Raw genomic sequence first — 16,818 nt, forward strand, 5'->3', positions numbered from 1 at the left:
GATCCTTGGAGTGTGAATGGAAGTTTATTTATTTTATGGGACTCATTAAGGAGAGACGAACATTGAAAGACATTAGCTTGTTACTTGGTTTAGAGTAATCAAGATTTTATTTTAGCTTGCTTTTTAGTTTAGACAGAGAAAGTCTAATCTCCCAGTTGTGCAAACATTGAAAGAAAAGGCTTGATAGTTCACATGACCAGAACGGAGAAAAAGTACTTAAGTCAAAGTTTCAAGTTTAATATACAAAGGAAAAAATTCCATGATTTCTGAGTAACTGTAAAGTGAATAAAAGCAATTTGGGTTTGTCATGTGTTATGAAATCTTTCAATCTGCGCTATATTTAAATAGCTTGGTTAATTTATTTTAGTTCTAATTCTGGTGTGATAAACTGCTGGTTTGTTGTTAAAACCAAATCTGCATTCTTCTGTGTGTGTTCCAATGAAAGACAGCAACATTCAATAATAAAAACCTATCAAATCAGATTTCATTTTGGGATTTGACAATTCTAATCAATAACATCTGCTGGGATCGGACACAATCTCAACATAAATATCCCAAAACTAAATGAAATGAACACAGAAGGGAAGAGAGCTCATGAGGCTTAAGAACAGGTGGTGGTCATTTGGCCAATCAAGTCCACTCCTGCATTCAATGAGATCATGACTCTGATAATCCTCAACGTGACCTTTCTGTCTTTTTCCTTATACCACAATGCAGCCTCTACACCTCTCTATAGTAAAGAGTGCTTATTATTCACTACCCTCCATGAGAAGAAAATACGCATCTTGGTCCTAAATAGATGGCTCTTCATTCTGATATTATGCCCTTTTGTTTGAGATTCTCCCAGAAGAGGAATAAAGCTCTCCACATCTATTCCATCCAGCACCATAAGAATCTTGCATGTTTCAACAGGTTCTTATAAACTGCAATGAGTAAAAGGTCCAACCTACTCAACCTCTCTTCATTAGATAACCCTTCCAAACTCAGGATTCATCACTGGACTGTCTTCAATGTCAGTTTATCTTTCCTTAGAGAAGGGGACCAAACTTGTTCACAGTATTCTAAGTGTAGTCTAACTAGTTTTAGCAAGACTTCCCTATTTTTGTACTTCATTCTCTTCAAAATAAAAGCCAGCATTCCATTTACCTTCCCTACTATCTTCTGAAATTGGATGCTCGCTTTTTGTGGTTCATACACAAGGACCCCAGATCCCTATGCTGCAGCTCTTTCCATGTAAATAGCATTCTGACTCCCTACTCTTCCTCACGTCACCAAACCCAAGCCAGAAAGTAAGTAGTCGTCTCAGCAGAAATTACTGCTCATTTTGACTAGGAGGAGCAGAAATTCCTTCACTCAGAGCACTGAATTCTTAGAAGTTTCTACCCAGATGGCTATTAATACTTGGTCATCAAGTACATTCAGGGCTGATTTGGGTAAAGATTTGAACACTAAGGAAATGATGGAAAAGTAGAGTTTAATGATGGAAAAGTTTTGAGGTGCTGTTGGTCTATTCTTTTTAAACCTTCCAAGATTGTAGATGGGCTTCCAAAAAATGCCATAGCCCAACCACTAACTGAGTCTGCAATGAAGGTTTATTTCCAAAGGAATCTGAAATATACTGGACTTGTAATGGTCCTACATCTTACACACAAAGAACACTGGCTTAATGTGCAAGAAGATGTTGCACTTTAAGCAACTTCAATGTTGCAGAATCATCGAATGGTTACAGCACTGAACATTCGGCTTATCATGTCTGTCAATTATCCGAAAGATAAACTCTATTGGTTTCATCCTCTGCCCTTTCCCTATAGTCCTTTTTTTCACTTGAGGGGCTCATCCAATTCCCTTTTGAAAGTCATGACTGCATATGCCATCCTGCTATAACCATTCAGGCAGCAAATTCCAGATCGAACCACTAACTGCACAAAAGCATTTTATGCCAGTTATTGTCGATTTTTTCACCGAACACCTCAAATTTGTCTCCTCTGATTCTCAACATTTCAGTCAATGGGAATTTCTCTCCAGCTACTCTGCTTCGATCTCTCAAATTTTAAGCACCTCAAATCAAATCCATGTTCAAATATCTCTTGTAAGAGGAGCACCAGCTCTTAAATGTGCCCATGAAACTGAAGATTCGCAACCGTGAAACCATTCTCACACATCTTTACTGTGCTCCCTTCGAAGATTTAAAGTTCTTCCTTAAATGTAGTTCCCAGAATTGAATACAATACTCAAGCTGCAACCGGATTACAGTTTTCCGAATATTCATCTCACTTTCTGCTTTTTGAGGTATCGTATTCCATCAATTAAACGACCCAGATCCTGTATGCTCTAACTGCTTACTTGACTTGCTCGGCTACTTTAGATGAATTGCGTATATAACTCAGGTCTCTGCTCCTACACCTCTTTTAGATTAGTGCATTTTACTTTTTACTCCTTCTGCGCATTCCTTTCACGAAGATGTATCATTTCACAAAGCTGCCAGGTCAAACAATGGAACAACCAATACTTATCACCTACACGACATACTTCAAGATTCAGTGCTCCACGTCAACTACCACTTGGAGCTGCACTAACATTAGAATTTAGTTTACGTGCTATTTCCCCTGGAGGGTCAGAGGCTGAGGGATGACCTTGTAGAAGTTTATAAAATCAGGAGGGGCATGGATATGGACCTGCATATCAATCTGCACTTCCTTCATCACCAAGTCAGGGAATGCATCAGACACCAAGGTTCAACATCAATTTTATTTTAGATTCTGCAGACCATTTATTTACCTACATGGCCCCTTTAAATTTTTGCACAACCTTTTGCATTATAAGTATTGTGGGGTGACTTGTGGATGCCCTACATGAGGATTTTTGTGCAGCCACAGAGCTTAGTGGAACATCACCAAGGAGCTTGAACGAAATGGAGGTTATAGACTGCAGTGGCTCCAAGCTATGTCCTTTATCATTGACATTCTGATGAATCAAGTGGTATGGCAGTAGTCGTGCAGCCCAAAGTTTTAAATGGACTTGCCACAGCAACACAATGGCTAAATGAGCACAGCAGATGTTAAATATTCTGATGATTCACTATTAAACTCCTTTCTACAAAGGCTCAGTCAGCACAGTGATAGAGCCTGGTTAGACCAAGTACAACAAAAACAGTCCAAACATCACCCAAAATAGGATAGTTTGCTTGGGTAGCACATGTGAATGCAACATGCACTAAAACACTGTGGCTGCAGCAGTGCTAACTGCTGAAGCTGTAAGCTCAACTTTTAATTCAGGAATACATAACTACTGACTGTTCCACACGCCAAAAAAAACTTGAATATTTTCAGAATACTGTTTCTGTGTCCACAGATTTTGACAGATCAGTTTTTTCCAGCACTGTGTGTTTATACTGTTTATTTGACAAGCCAAATTAATTATGGTAATACTTTGGAGTAACTCAGTGCCCAGACAAACCAAATGGTGAAAGCAGGCCTTGGAATCCCACTAGAGATTTCACTAATACAACGCTTGATCTATTAATCTAGACATGCATGACCATCTACCAATCTTGAGACATTGCAACCTCAGTTTCAGCAGGAGGAGATTCAATTAGATCTGCCTACAAAACTTAGGTAAAAGGAATCTCTGCTTCTCAGTTAAGCCTCCCTTGAACATTTAAGTTAATTTTTACGCAGCAAAATTTCCAAAAGTTGTCATTTCTGAAACACCGATTTTTGTAAGTGAAAAGAGTTCAACTGTCTTAAAACATGGATGCAATGGGTTTGCCTGTACTCATTTTATAGGGTTCTGTAAATTTTATATAATGCGATTGATAAGAATTCTTTCAGAAAAGCCTTCAGGTGATTCAAATTGAAAACCTACACGATTAGGTTTCTTCTTTTTGGTAGAGGAAATAGGGAGATCATCACTTTCTTCAGAGCTGCTGCTTTGGGACATTTCAAGTTTCCTTTTCCGAGGAGTAGCTGGAAATACAAATGTAAGCTTTAAAAGCAAAGACCTATTGCTCTTTATTTTTTAACCATAGATCAACATATATATGTACAGTCACCCAATCAGCACAAACCTGAAATCGATCTCCCATACCTTCATAAACATTTCTATGTTGATGCTCATTTCTGAATGAAGAATAAATACAGCACCAGAGTAATCGTATTTTAGTCTATAGTTAAACATATGATATGCAGATGCTACATTATGCAGTTGTGTCAGGATAATTTTAAAATGTTAGCTTGTCATTTTACTTATGAGCAAATGCTGTACAAGGTTAAGCTGAAGATTAAAAATAGAATTCAGCATTTTTATTCCTTCCAATTTACTTACTCTTCCTCAATATCCATCTCAAACCTCAGGCCCAACTGATGTTAGCAATAGGCTAACACTCCTCACTTTTATACTCCATTTCTTTAGGAAAAGTGCCAAAAAACTTAATTTGCCCTCATTATTACTGCACGTACATAGTAATTTTGTTTGTCTTGTGCACAAGGACAAACAAAACTTCTACATCAAAGCATTTTGAAGTTTCCATTTAGATGATGCAAAATACAAACTATAAATAGCAAATGTTTTTGTAAGCATGTACGTAAAATGAGAGTAACTAAAGTCAATATTAGTTGGTCCCTTACAGAATTAGACTTACCTTTTCACTTTTCTGACCAAAATGGATAAACTCATCTATTCACATTAAACACTATCTGCCACATTTTGGCTTAGTCACCTAACCTACCCATTCCATTTGTAAGCTTGGTGATAGAGCATTCTATCCCGACAGCCAAGTCAACAGTTGAAGTCCTGAGGACTTAACCCTATGTCACCGTTAGTTACAACTTGACATTTATTCGAAACCTGCTTTTGTAGATGAGCCAATTCTCCAAGCAAATTACTACCCTGGATGTAGGTTTGCTCGCTGAGCTGGAAGGTTCATTTTCAGACGTTTCGTTATCATACTAGGTAACATGAGCAGTGAACCTCCAGATGAAGCACTGATGGTATGGCCCGCTTTCTATTTGTGTGTTTAGGTTTCCTTGGGATGGTGATGTAATTTTCAGACAGCAAAGTCATTTCCTGTGGTGATGTCATTTCCTGTTCTTCTTCTGAGGGGGTGGTAAATGGGATCCAAATCAACGTGTTTGTTGACATTATCACAATCTTTTAGAGCACTGTTCCTTCACCAGATGAAGTGCTGATTTCACCTGACAAAGGAGCAGCACTTTGAAAGCTTATCATTTCACATAAACCCGTTGGATTATAACTTGGTGTCGTGTGACTTCTGACTTTACAACCTTGACATTACTGGTCAATACTGAATGGTTTCAATGTCCTCCACCATGAAAACTGAGGCAGAGTACTGATTTAACGTCATTGCCATTTGTATTCCTCACCACCAACACCCCAGTCTGATTCTCCAAGGGACCAACCAAATTCACTTTAGCTGCTCTTCATTTTTATATCCTTCTAAAAATGTTTGCTACTCATGCTTTATATTTTGAATTAGCCTTCTTTCACAATTAATCTAATGGCTTATTATGCTTTGGTTACTCATTGTTGGTCTTTAAACATTCCCCAATTCTCCAGTATGCAACTGACATTGGCAATATGGTGTACCTTAGTTTTTCCCTCATTTTTAACCTCCTTGCTTAGCCAGTATCAGTAAAAACCTGACTAATGAATATTCTGAAAATCTTGATTTTCAATGAATTGATGGGATATTTAGTAACTGCATTAAAAAGGGGTCATACTTGTTGTCTGAAACAATAAGAACACAAGAACATAAAAACTAGGAGTAGGTAATTCTGACTAGAGTCTGCTCCACCATTTGATATGGTCATGGCTTTCATCTCAGCCTCAACTCCACTTTCTTGCCTGCTCTTCATCACCCCTCAACCTGCAATACTAATTGCAGTTTAATTGACTTTACAAACCAGTCCCTTTACAGAATGACAGTTTATCCTGTACCTGGTTTTACAATAAAGATGCTGAAACAGTTGTTTTCAATACACAATATATTTTGCCATGCTTTAAAATAATTATTAGGATATAGACAATAGCAAATTTGACATTTATTGCCCACTATGGTTACCCTGAGAATGTGATTCAGCCATCCTCCCTTCCTTTTAAGAATGTATCTAGCTCATCTATTCAGACTCATTCCGTCCAAACAAATGCCAACTTTCTTGATTTTCTGGTTTTATGTTGCTGGTATCTTCCAATCTAAAGATGCACTCCACACCTGATTTACTTTGCCCAATAATAGGATGCAATAGAAATGAACAGAAGATGGTACATTTAAAGCTAGTCTCTATTTAACTGCACCATAGGGAATATGAAAGCATTTGGTCATGGTATCAGACCAGTAATCCAGAAATACAGGCTAAATGGCGACAATGATTCAATTCCTAACATGACAGTTAATGGAATTCAAAGCTAGTACATGAAACCAATGTTGATCATCATTGGACGAAGTGAATGTTTGCAGGTATGGTGCAAATCAAATGGTTGCTTTGTCCTGGATGGTGTCAACCTCACTGTTGTTGGAGCTGCACTCATCAAGACAATTGAGGAGTATTCCATCACTGTCCTGACTTATCGATGTTGGACAGGCTTTGGAGAGTCACGAGACAAGTTACCGACTGCCTCTGACCTGCTCTTGTCGACAGCATTAGTAAGCTCTGTTTCTCGTCAATAATGTTGACAGCAGCAGGATTCAGTGACGATAATGCCATTAAATGCAAGAACATTTTACCTCACCAAGACCTTAGTCTTGAGCACCATACCACATGTGATCTTGTTGACTCATTATGGAGAATGGTTTATTCGTGTTAACAACAGTGTTCCAATTCCATGAAAGGATTAAAGAAAATCAAGCTTCAACTACTGTTATTTTGTCATTTAGTTTGTTCTCAACAAAAGTTCTCAAATGCCAATCAGCAGTTACTGCCTTTAAAGAAAAAGTTCTTTGTTTGACATGATCTTGACAATTCCTTCATTGTCGCACAAAGAGGAGTCATCCAGCAACTGATAAAAAACAGTTCTCACATTTATATGTACAGCTGAATAATGTATACTTTTTAAAAAAAAGTGTACATTATATACGTAACCAATGCTTCGTATGATTTTAGAATGCAAGGATATACTTTCACATGTAGCCACTAACTTTTCAAGTGGGATATTTTGATATAATTCACTTATTCTTAATGCACAAATTCATATTTTATGCAAAATGTCACAGCCAAATTTCTACTTCCCACAATTCTTACATAGTTGGGCACTTGAAAATGTACTCCTATTTAGACATGCCATTAAATGAAAATCAAGAATGAAGGTAGTAGTCTTGCCTCCTTCTCCAAACAAGATTAATCCTGCAGCTACTGCTCCATCCAGTGTACTTGTCGATTCAATTATCTAGAAGGTGCGAGAGAAGGCATATCAGACAAAAGTGGATGAAGGAAAAATTCTCAAAGCAAACATCAGTGAATCCCACTTCAAATAGATCCCCACATTCCTATACTCCAACAGGTTTTTTCAGTGAGAAGCTAAAGTCTTTTATTCACTTGCGTGTTGTACAAAGTGTGAAAATCTCTGATGGGAAGCAACAAGGCAAAATATCATCTTTGGTTTCTGTTCTGGAGAAATCTTAAGAGTATGATTAAAGGTTGGACAAGCACAGGATTGAATTTGGTTGTGATATTCTTGACAGGTAAGCAATTTGCTATTATTGGCAGAAAATGTTCCCGCATGAACTGTCAACATTTGTGATATTAAATGCCATCCAGAAAGGTGGAATGATATCCAGAATCTCAGTTGTTGCAGCAAAGGTGATTCATTCCGTCAACTGTACCTGTATTGCTCTCGTAAGAAGCAATTTATTCGGTATTATGCCCAAGCCTTTTCCCCAGTTCCTTCTTAAATGCCCAAACAACTAAAGAATATAAGGCCTATCCTTTACAGAGACTTGGATATCAAAGATGTAGGAATGGTTGTCAGATGTTCCTGGGGTTTTGTTGTTTCAAAAGGAATAGGGAGGGAGGCAAAAGAAGTGGAGGAATCACATTACTAATCAGAGATTGTATCACAGCTGCAGAAAGGGAGGTCATTAAGACAGGTTGGTCTATTGAGTCAGCATGGGTGTAAGTCAGAAACAGGAAAGTAGCAGTCACTTTTCTATAGACCCCCCAATGGCAACAGAGACATGGAGGAGCAGATTGAGAGGCTTATTTTGCAAAGGTGCAGAACAAACAAAGGTTGTTGACATGGACGACTTCAACTTCCCTGACATTGATTGCAGCCTCCTTAGGGCAAATAGTTTGGATGGAGCAGATTTTGTCAGGTGTGTCCAGGAAACATTCCTAACTCAATATGTAGATAGGCTGACTAGAGGAGAGGCCACATTGGATTTGGTGCTTGGCAATGAACCACGTCAGGTGCTTGGCAACGAATCAGATCTCTTGGCGGAAGAGTATTTCAGTGATAGCGATCACAACTCCTTAACCTTTACTATCGTCATGGACATAGAGAGGAACAGATGGGATGGGGAAGTATTTAATGGGGGGGGGTGGAGGATTACAATGCTATTAGGCAGGAACTGTGAAGCATAAATTGGGAGCAGATATTCTCAGGAAAATTCACGACAGAAATGTGGAGGTTGTTTGCAGCACACCTGCTGCAAGTGCTGGATAGATTCATCCCATTCAGGAAAGGGAGGGATAGTAGGGTGAAGGAACATTGGATGACGAGAGATGTGGAACATCGAGTCAACAGGAAGAAGGAAACTTACTTCAGATTAACTAAGAAAGGATCAGACAAGGCTCTAGAAGGTTACAAGGTAGCCAGGAAGGAGCTGAAGAATGGGCTTAGGAAAGCTAGAGGGGGCATTAAAAAGTGGGTAGGATTAAGGGAAACCCCAAGGCATTCTACACTTGTGAGGAAAAAGATGATGGCCAGAGTAAGGGTAGGGCCGATCAGGGACAGTGGACAAAACTTGTGTCTGGAGTCGGAGGAGGGAGGGAAGGTCCTTCATGAATACTTTCCTTCAGTATTCACGACTAAGGGGGACCTGGTTGTTTATGAGGACAGCTTGAACAGACTGATATGCTCAAACAGGTTGATGTTAAGGATAATGTGGTGGAAAGTTTGAAAAACATGAGGATAGATAAGTCCCCTGGGCCAGATGGGATATAGCCAAGGTTACTATGGAAAGTGAGGGAAGAGATTACTGCGCCTTCGGCAATGATCTTTGCGTCCTCACTATCCACTGGAGTAATACCAGATGATTGGAGGGTGGCAAATTTTATTCCCTTGTTCAAGAAAGGGAATAGCAATAACCTTGGGCATTACAGACAGCCAGTCTTACTGCTGGGTACATTATTGGAGAGGATTCTGACAAACAGGATTTATAATTATTTGGAAAAGCATAGTTTAATAAGAGATAGTCAGCATGGCTTTATGATGGGCAGGTCATGCCTCACAAGCCACAATGAATTCTTTGAGGATGTAACAGAACTCATTGATTTAGGTACAGAAATGGATGTGGTGTATATGGATTTCAGCAAGGCATTTTATATGGTTCTCCATGATAGGCTCATTCAGAAAGTAAAGAGACATGGGATAAAGGGAAATTTGGCTGTCTGGATATAGATTTGGCTGACCCATAGAAGACAAAGGATGGTATTCAGCCTGCAGCTCGGTGACCAGTGGTGTTCTGCAGAGATCTGTTCTGGGACCTCTGCGCTTTATGAATTTTTATAAATGACTTGGATGAGGAAGGTGGAAGGATGGGTTAGTGACTTTGCAGATGACATGAAGGTTGGTGGAATTGTGGATAGTGTAGAGAGCTGTTGTAAGTTGCAACGGGACATTGACAAGATGAATAGCTGGACTGAGAAGTGGCAGATCGATGTCAACCTGGAGAAGTGTGAAGTGATTCATTTTGGAAGGTCAAATTTGAATGCAAATTACAGGGTTAAAGGCAGTGTGTCGTAACAGAAGGATCTTGGGGTCCACTTTCATAGATCCCTCAAAGTTGCCACCCAAGTTGATAGAGTTGTTAAGGCAGCAGAAGATGTGTTGGCTTTCATTAGCAGGGGGAATGAGTTTAAGAGCTGCAAGGTTATGCAGCCCTGGTTAGACCACACTTGGAATATTGTGTTCAGTTCTGGTTACCTCATTATAGGAAGGATGTGGAAGCTTTAGAGAGGGCGCAAAGGAGATTTACCAGAATGCAGCCTGGACTGGAGGGCAAGTCTTATGAAGAAAGGTTGAGGGAGCTAAGGATTTTCTCAATGGAGCAAAGAAACATGAGAGGTGACTCGACAGAGGTGTACATGATGATGAAGGGTATGGGTAGCCAGAGATTTTTCCCCCAGGACGGATATGGCTATCACGAGGGGACATAATTTTAAGGTGACTGGAGGAAGGTTTAAGGAAGATGTCAGTGGTAGGTTCTTTATAGAATGTGGTGGGTACGTGGAAAGCACTGCCAGCAGTGGTAGTAGAGTCAGATACATTAGGGACATTTAAATAACTCTTTGATAGGTATATGCATGATAGTAAAATGAAGGGTATGTAAATTAGTTTGATCCGAGAACAGGATAAGAGGTTGACTCAACATCAAGAACTGAAGGGCCTGAACTATTCTATGTTCTGTCCAATACCACAGCTTAGAAATTTTAAGCCCTTCAAGACTCCAAATTACTTCTACCTTCACCATGACCGGTATACATCTTATTCCTTGTTAAAGGCAGCTACAAATTAATTGTTTAATGCTTCTTTCTTTTGGATCCCCCAAAACACCAATCCTTCTTTTACAACCTTTTTACTATTTATAAGCTTAAAGTGAGTCAATGCCTTCATGAGTGATGATATGAGTCAGTTAGCTAGAAAATAGGGAAAATAAAAATATTATTTTACTTGGCTTATGTTATACTGACCACAGAAAGACTGCAAACTTAACATTACTGTCAGCTGGTGTTTTTTTTGGTTAGATTAGATTAGATTACATTACAGTGTAGAAACAGGCCCTTCGGCCCAACAAGTCCACACCGACCCGCCGAAGCGAAACCCACCCATACCCCTACATTTACCCCTTACCTAACACTACGGGCAATTTAGCATGGCCAATTCACCTGACCCTGCACATCTTTTGGACTGTGGGAGGAAACCGGAGCACCCGGAGGAAACCCACGCAGACACGGGGAGAACGTGCAAACTCCACACAGTCAGTCGCCTGAGGTGGGAAATGAACCCGGGTCTCAGGCGCTGTGAGGCAGCAGTGCTAACCACTGTGCCACCGTGCCGCCCACTAGGCAGTACAATATTCATAAATTAACATACTAAATTATGTGCCACCAGTTACCCAATTAGAACAACCTCCATCATTTTTGTGAAATTTAACGTGACAGAAAATGAAAGAGCGCTTGTCTTCACAAGCCCACTATATACAACTCCTAATTTGTATCAAGATATATTAACAATGGTAGCTGGCTACAATTGTGAGCATATTTTCTTTCACTAACTCAAGTTTACTCTGATTTCTGCTAACATTCTAATGTAATTTCTGTCCCAATTCGCCTGTCCAAATGCAGTACTTCACATTTCTCCACACTGAACTGCACTTACCTTCTATCTATTCCTTCTGACAAATTGTTATCTATGCCACTATTAAAATAGGTTAACCTCAAACTTGTTATCATGTCCACATTTTTGTGGATGAGTAAATAAGAGCCAAAGTAGTTGACCAAGGTGAGTTTGCATAAGAATGTTGTGTCAGACAATGATGCCAGTCTCTACAGTCATTTTCCCCCACATTATTGACAATAGAAGTTTACCTACTATTGATCAATACTTATAATGTTCACCCCTTTGTTTATTTTACAGTAGTGACCCTTCAGTCAAAATGCAAGAAAGGAAATGATGGCACTGGTCAGATGTTAAGGTTATACTGCATTACTGAACCTGAAAATGGGCTGAGCTCACAGATTGTCATTAAATAGACACACAAGTATTAAGCCTCTGAAAATAAATAACGTTCCGTTATTTCTGTGCTGCAGTTTCCTCTAATCTTTTCTGAAATAGCAACTTACACTGTACAGGCAGTGTAAGCACAGCAGTAGCTCTCTCAAAGTTCACACTGGGTCAATCAGTAGGTTTTCTCACAAGCATGCTGGACCTTTTTTTTATTACTCTTTTTAAAAAGAAGGTTCATTGAATATATAATACAAGATAGGATTGTCTGATTTGTAGATTTTCTGCCTTTCTTGGTCAAGATACTGAAGGCCAAAACGCCCACAAAGTCATTTTGCTGAACATTATTGCAAACCAAAGATCAAAAACATGGCTATGGTCAAGAAAATATATGACTCAGAGACAAATACATCAAAGTACAAATTTCTAATTTAGTAAGACTGTATCTCATTTCATAATCTACTTACCTGCAATAGTTCAGCATCTGTTCGATTTGGAAATATTTCTGTCAGTTTTTGTACTCTGGAAGCAGTCGAATCCTCCAAATTAACAGAATGAGATGAGCCACTGCTGTCCATAAAAGACCCATTTTCTTTCAGGGAAAGCTGTTCATCCTCACCAGATGAAAAGTCAACAGCGTCATTTCTGAATGAAAGGATAATCACAAATAACAGAGGCTAGATATGAATACACATTACATTAATGCAACAAAAATGGGTTGTAGATTAAATCACAATTTTATCCACTGTGTACTTCAAATATCATGAAAGCTTATACAAGTTTAGGTGCAGTAAAAAAGATTTTTTTTAAAAATTAATTGGATGTAAATCAGTTGGGATTTGGTCTCTGGTTTTTAGCAGCAACTACAAAAATACATGCACATATCCAGTTGTTACATCACAAGGTATTCTCAGAATAGCCAATATTTAACATTTTATTACCAATCCATAATAAGAACTGGCAAAGAGATAGGAAAAAAAAATCATTGTTTTGAAAAATGTTAAATATATGTAGTAAATCACAAAGCACTCAAATCACATTAAGTTGTGTAGATCATTCAGCAAGGAGTTAGTTCAAGCTAACTACCAAACAAACAGTGATACACATTTAAAATGTGCCAAATGCAATCCCAATTAGGTTGCTCCTTCCTCACCAAATCAGAAAACTACATTAGAAATATTTTGATGTTGTTGCATGTTATCAGAATACCTCTCAGGAGCTACAAGGTATTTGAATGAAAACAACCAACTTAGCCCCTTATGGAACATTTGCTACTTCTAGGAGTTTTATAGCTGAAATCCTTGTGTTGCAATAAGCAACAGAAAAAAATCTCATGGATAGCTTGGCATCAAAATTAAACTTATCTCGCACCATATTGAAAACGCTGGAGGTACAGTACGAGACATCTCTAGTAACAAATCTAACTGCTTATTCTTCATAAGCCGCATTACTTTTCATTTGGCTGACAAACATGCTGCTTCATTAACAGCAGTTAGCTCCCATAGCATGAATACTCACTTGTTGAGCACCCTGTACAAAGAAAGCGTATTACTTCAAGAGCAAAAGATCACCCTCATTTCTGTCTGTAGGTCAACCCTGAAGAAGTTATCATACAAATTAAGATTAGTGAGTGTAAATATGTAGAAGGTGCAAGCTAGAGGAGCACATCTATCTTACCATGAGGAAAAAAGCTAATTCAAGAGGTTATTCTCTTAACTCGTGCTGGAAAGAGGAAAGAGTACAAAATCAATCCATAAACTACTTCAAAAGAATTCCTGAACTGCGTTAGCTCATGGGTAACGTAACCACACTTTCCAAAAACAGCATCTTGGATCATCATCAGCCACAATATTTATACGAAAGCTTTTCACTCTTAAAAATCTGGTTTCTCAAGTATATTTCAGTCACAAGGCTTATGTTTTAACAACATTAGCAATGAAAATCAGAGATATGGGCTTGAAGCAAATCAAACTAAATTATTTTAGAGTAGACAAACAGGAGGCTGAAAGAACACTACAAGCAAAGCAGCACATGAAGTAAAATTGTTTGACAGAGCTATATTAACAGACAAATATTAGTTAAATAGGTTATGTGTACTGAATTTTACCATCTCAACATTGCCAAAAGAGGAGTTTCTGAACACAAATTTTCACCCTATGATTGATTACTGTGAACTGATCAGTTATGTAAAACCGGTGGTTAGTTTCTGGTCAGAGGCAGCTGTTAGGATATTGATGGAGGGGTTCAGCGAGGTCAACATTGTTGGACACCAAAAGGAGAATGAATGATTGACTCCCTCTTGCCTGGCACTACATTGATGCATATGCTCTTCACCACTTATCAATACAAGCAAGCATGAATGTTTTCCAAAGGTGGACCATGGATGCAAACATGATCTGTTTCAGCATCTGAGAAGTTATGAGTTGGAATGAACACAACAATCATCAGCAAATATGCTTATTTTGACCTTACTGAAACAACTAAAAAGATACCTGGACCTAGGGCACTACTCAGAGGAACTTCTGCGGTGACACCCAGGAGCTGATTGGCTGCCAACAACAACTTTATTTGTGTGTTCGGTAGGATTTTTGCAATTCGAAAGCTTTCTAATCAACTTTTACTGATTTCAAGTTTAATAGGGCTACTCGATGCCTCAGTCAAATGCAACCTTGGAGTGAAGGACAGTCACCTTCACTTCACCATATCAAATGAGAAATAGGCCTTGAATGATTTAGTGATTTTAGAAAATAAACGTGACACTGATGGGAACCTTATTTGGGAAAAATAACAAAAATCAAACATACAGAAAAAAATACATGAAGAATTTTGCAAAACAGCTCTTAAACCAGTTACATGAGAGTTCTGTGGAAAATTTATCAACCACCAAGAAAACTGAGTTTACTATTTCAAATTCCTTTAATTAACATTTATTTGATTCATGACTATTCTGTAAAATCAGGAGTAAGCAAGTAATATAACAAAAGAAAAAAAGATGGCTTATTTTCCTCAGTAACAGTTATGGAAAGTAAAGTGGAATGGCCAGGACTGGCAGCCTACCATTCCAGGGTATAGATGCTACAGGAAGGATAGAAAAGGAGCAAGAGATGAGGGGGAGTGGCATTTTTGGCTAGGGATAACAGCTGTACTCAGGATGGATATTCTGGCGAGTACATTCCGGGAAGTTATTTGGGTGGAACTGAGAAAGGGATGATCACTGTATTGGGATTGTACTATAGACACCCCAATAGTCAGCAGAAAGTTGAGAAGCAAATTTCTTAGGCAATCTCAGTTATCTTAAAATAAAAGAGTCATATTGGTAGAGGATTTTAACATTCCAAATGTAGACTGGGGTTGCCATATTGTTAGTGGCTTCGATGAAGAGGAATGCGTTAAATATGAACCAAGAAAAATCTCTTTATTCAGTATGTGGACGTACCTATTAGAAAAGGATCAAGCCTGACTTACCCTCGGGAAATATGGCAGGGCAAGTGACTGAGATGTCAGTGGGGCCAGTGATTATCATTCTATTAGTTCTGAAATAGTTAAGGAAAAGGATTGGCCTGATCTAAATGGAAGGAGGGCCAATTTTGATATTATTACACAAATTAATTGGAGGCAGCTATTTGCAAATAAAAGGGACAGTGGGAGACCTTCAAAAATGAGATAACGAGAGTCCAGAGACAGTACGTTCCTATCAGTGTGAAGGGAAAGGCTGGAAGGTATAGGGGATGCTGGATGACTGGAGAAATTGAGGCTCTGGTCAAGAAACAGAAGGAAGCTTATATCAGGCATAAACATATCCAGTGAATCCCTAGAAGAGCACAAGGGCAGTAAGAGTATACTTAAGAGGGAAATCAGGACAGCAAGAAATAAAGAGGGGACATGAGATAGAACCAAGAGATTCCACAAATACATTAGGGACAAAAGAGTGACAAAGGAGCTAACAGGGCCCCTTCAGGACCAAAAAGGCCGCCTCTATGTGGACTGCAGGAGGTGGGTGAGATACTAAATGAGTATTTCGTGTCAGTGTTTACTGTGCAAAAGGATATGGAGGCTGGAGAACAATAGTAATGTCTTGAAAATTGTCCATATTACCTGGGGTGGTATTGGACATCTTAAAGCGTATAAAAGTAGATAAAATCCCGGGCCAGAACTTTGTGGGAAGCTAGGAAAATGATTGCAGAGCCCGTTGCCAAGACATCAGTATCACTGATAGCCACAGGTGGGGTGCCGGAAGACTGCTGTTCAGGTAACATGGTACCATTATTTAAGAAAAGTGGTAAGGATAAGTCAAGGGACTTTAGACTGGTGAGACTGACATCAGTGATGGGTAAGTTGTTAAAGGGGACTCCAAGGAACAGCATTTACATATATTTGGAAATGCAAGGACTGATTAGGGATAGTCAATGTGATTTGGTGAATGGGAAATAGTGTCTCACTAACCTGACTGAGCTTTTTGAAGAAGTGACAAAGATGACTGAAGATGACAGAGTAGTGAACATTGTCTATCTGTACTTCAAGGTGTTCAATCATGTTCCGCGGGGTACACTGGTTAGTAAGGTTAGATCACATGGAATACCGGGACAGCCATTTGATTATAAAATTGGCTTGAAGGTAGCATACAAAGAGTGGTGGTCAATGGTTGCTTTTCAGACTGGATGACTGTGACGAGCTGTATGTTGCAAGGACTGATATTTGATCTATTGGTTTTTTGTCATTTATGTAAAGGATTTGGAAGTGAATATCGGATGGACACCGGCTGACACCAAAATTGGTGGCTTAGTGGACAGCAATGAAGGTTAACTCAAGAGTTCAGCAGGACCTTGATCAGATGGGCCAATGGGTCGAGTGGCAGACAAA

The 16,818-nt window shown here is 38.9% G+C and overlaps 1 protein-coding gene across 2 annotated transcripts in view; it reads right to left on the reverse strand.

Moving 5' to 3' along the window:
• LOC122539496 (SWI/SNF-related matrix-associated actin-dependent regulator of chromatin subfamily A containing DEAD/H box 1-like) overlaps positions 1-16,818 on the reverse strand; it is a 123,248-nt gene that overhangs the window by 79,655 nt on the left and 26,775 nt on the right. For both annotated transcript variants that reach the window (XM_043674403.2, XM_043674404.2), the window contains exons 3-5: positions 12,426-12,603; positions 7,335-7,401; positions 3,865-3,965 (exon numbers count right to left, since the gene is read on the reverse strand). In XM_043674403.2, the coding sequence (XP_043530338.2) occupies positions 3,865-3,965; positions 7,335-7,401; positions 12,426-12,603 (346 nt within the window). The remainder of the gene's footprint in view (positions 1-3,864; positions 3,966-7,334; positions 7,402-12,425; positions 12,604-16,818) is intronic.

This window comes from Chiloscyllium plagiosum, unplaced genomic scaffold, assembly GCF_037043375.1.
Source record: "Chiloscyllium plagiosum isolate Xiang-an unplaced genomic scaffold, Cpla_swu_hap1 HiC_scaffold_36, whole genome shotgun sequence".
Taxonomy (NCBI): Eukaryota; Metazoa; Chordata; class Chondrichthyes; order Orectolobiformes; family Hemiscylliidae; genus Chiloscyllium; species Chiloscyllium plagiosum.